At 53.1% G+C, this 524-nt stretch overlaps 1 protein-coding gene across 1 annotated transcript in view; it reads right to left on the bottom strand.

Moving 5' to 3' along the window:
• The window catches only part of NTRK3 (neurotrophic tyrosine kinase, receptor, type 3), a 221,217-nt gene extending 220,900 nt beyond the window's left edge, over window positions 1-317 (bottom strand). The window contains 1 exon segment of the mRNA XM_009335182.1: window positions 70-317. Coding sequence (XP_009333457.1) covers window positions 70-317 — 248 coding nt within the window.
• Between the last annotated feature and the right edge of the window lie 207 nt (window positions 318-524).

Here is a 524-nt window from a genome sequence, read left to right on the forward strand (position 1 = left end):
GGGGGGGGGGGCGGCGGGGGGGGGGGGGGGGGGGGGGGGGGGGGGGGGGGGGGGGGGAACCCCACTTACATGGAAGTGATGTTCCTTGAGATGTCCGTGATATTGATGCTCGTGTTGCCATTGCTGCTGCCTGAATCCTGCCCTTCCAAGAGAGGGAAGAGGTTCCCATCATCCGGCTTCTTGCAACTGATGTCTGTCTTGCTGCAAAGACAATTAGCAGGGCAAGCCAGCACCGAAAGCAGATAGTCTCCCCAAATGCTCCAGAGCAAAAATACCCTCCAGAAAGTGCACTTGGTAGGGCAAAGAGAGACATCCATCTCCGATTGCTGCTTCTAAAAAAGAGGAGGAGGAGGAAAGGGGGGATGGAGGGAGGGGAAGGGGGGGAAAGGGGGAAGGAAACAAAGACAGAGGGAGGGAAAAAAAAAAAAAAAACACACAAAACTACCATGAACAAAAAACCCACCTCCAAATATTTATACTGGAATGAATTACCAGTTGTTCTGTGACATGAACACACGTCTGCA

The sequence above is a fragment of the Pygoscelis adeliae genome, unplaced genomic scaffold (genome assembly GCF_000699105.1).
Source record: "Pygoscelis adeliae isolate BGI_AS28 unplaced genomic scaffold, ASM69910v1 Scaffold21, whole genome shotgun sequence".
Taxonomy (NCBI): Eukaryota; Metazoa; Chordata; class Aves; order Sphenisciformes; family Spheniscidae; genus Pygoscelis; species Pygoscelis adeliae.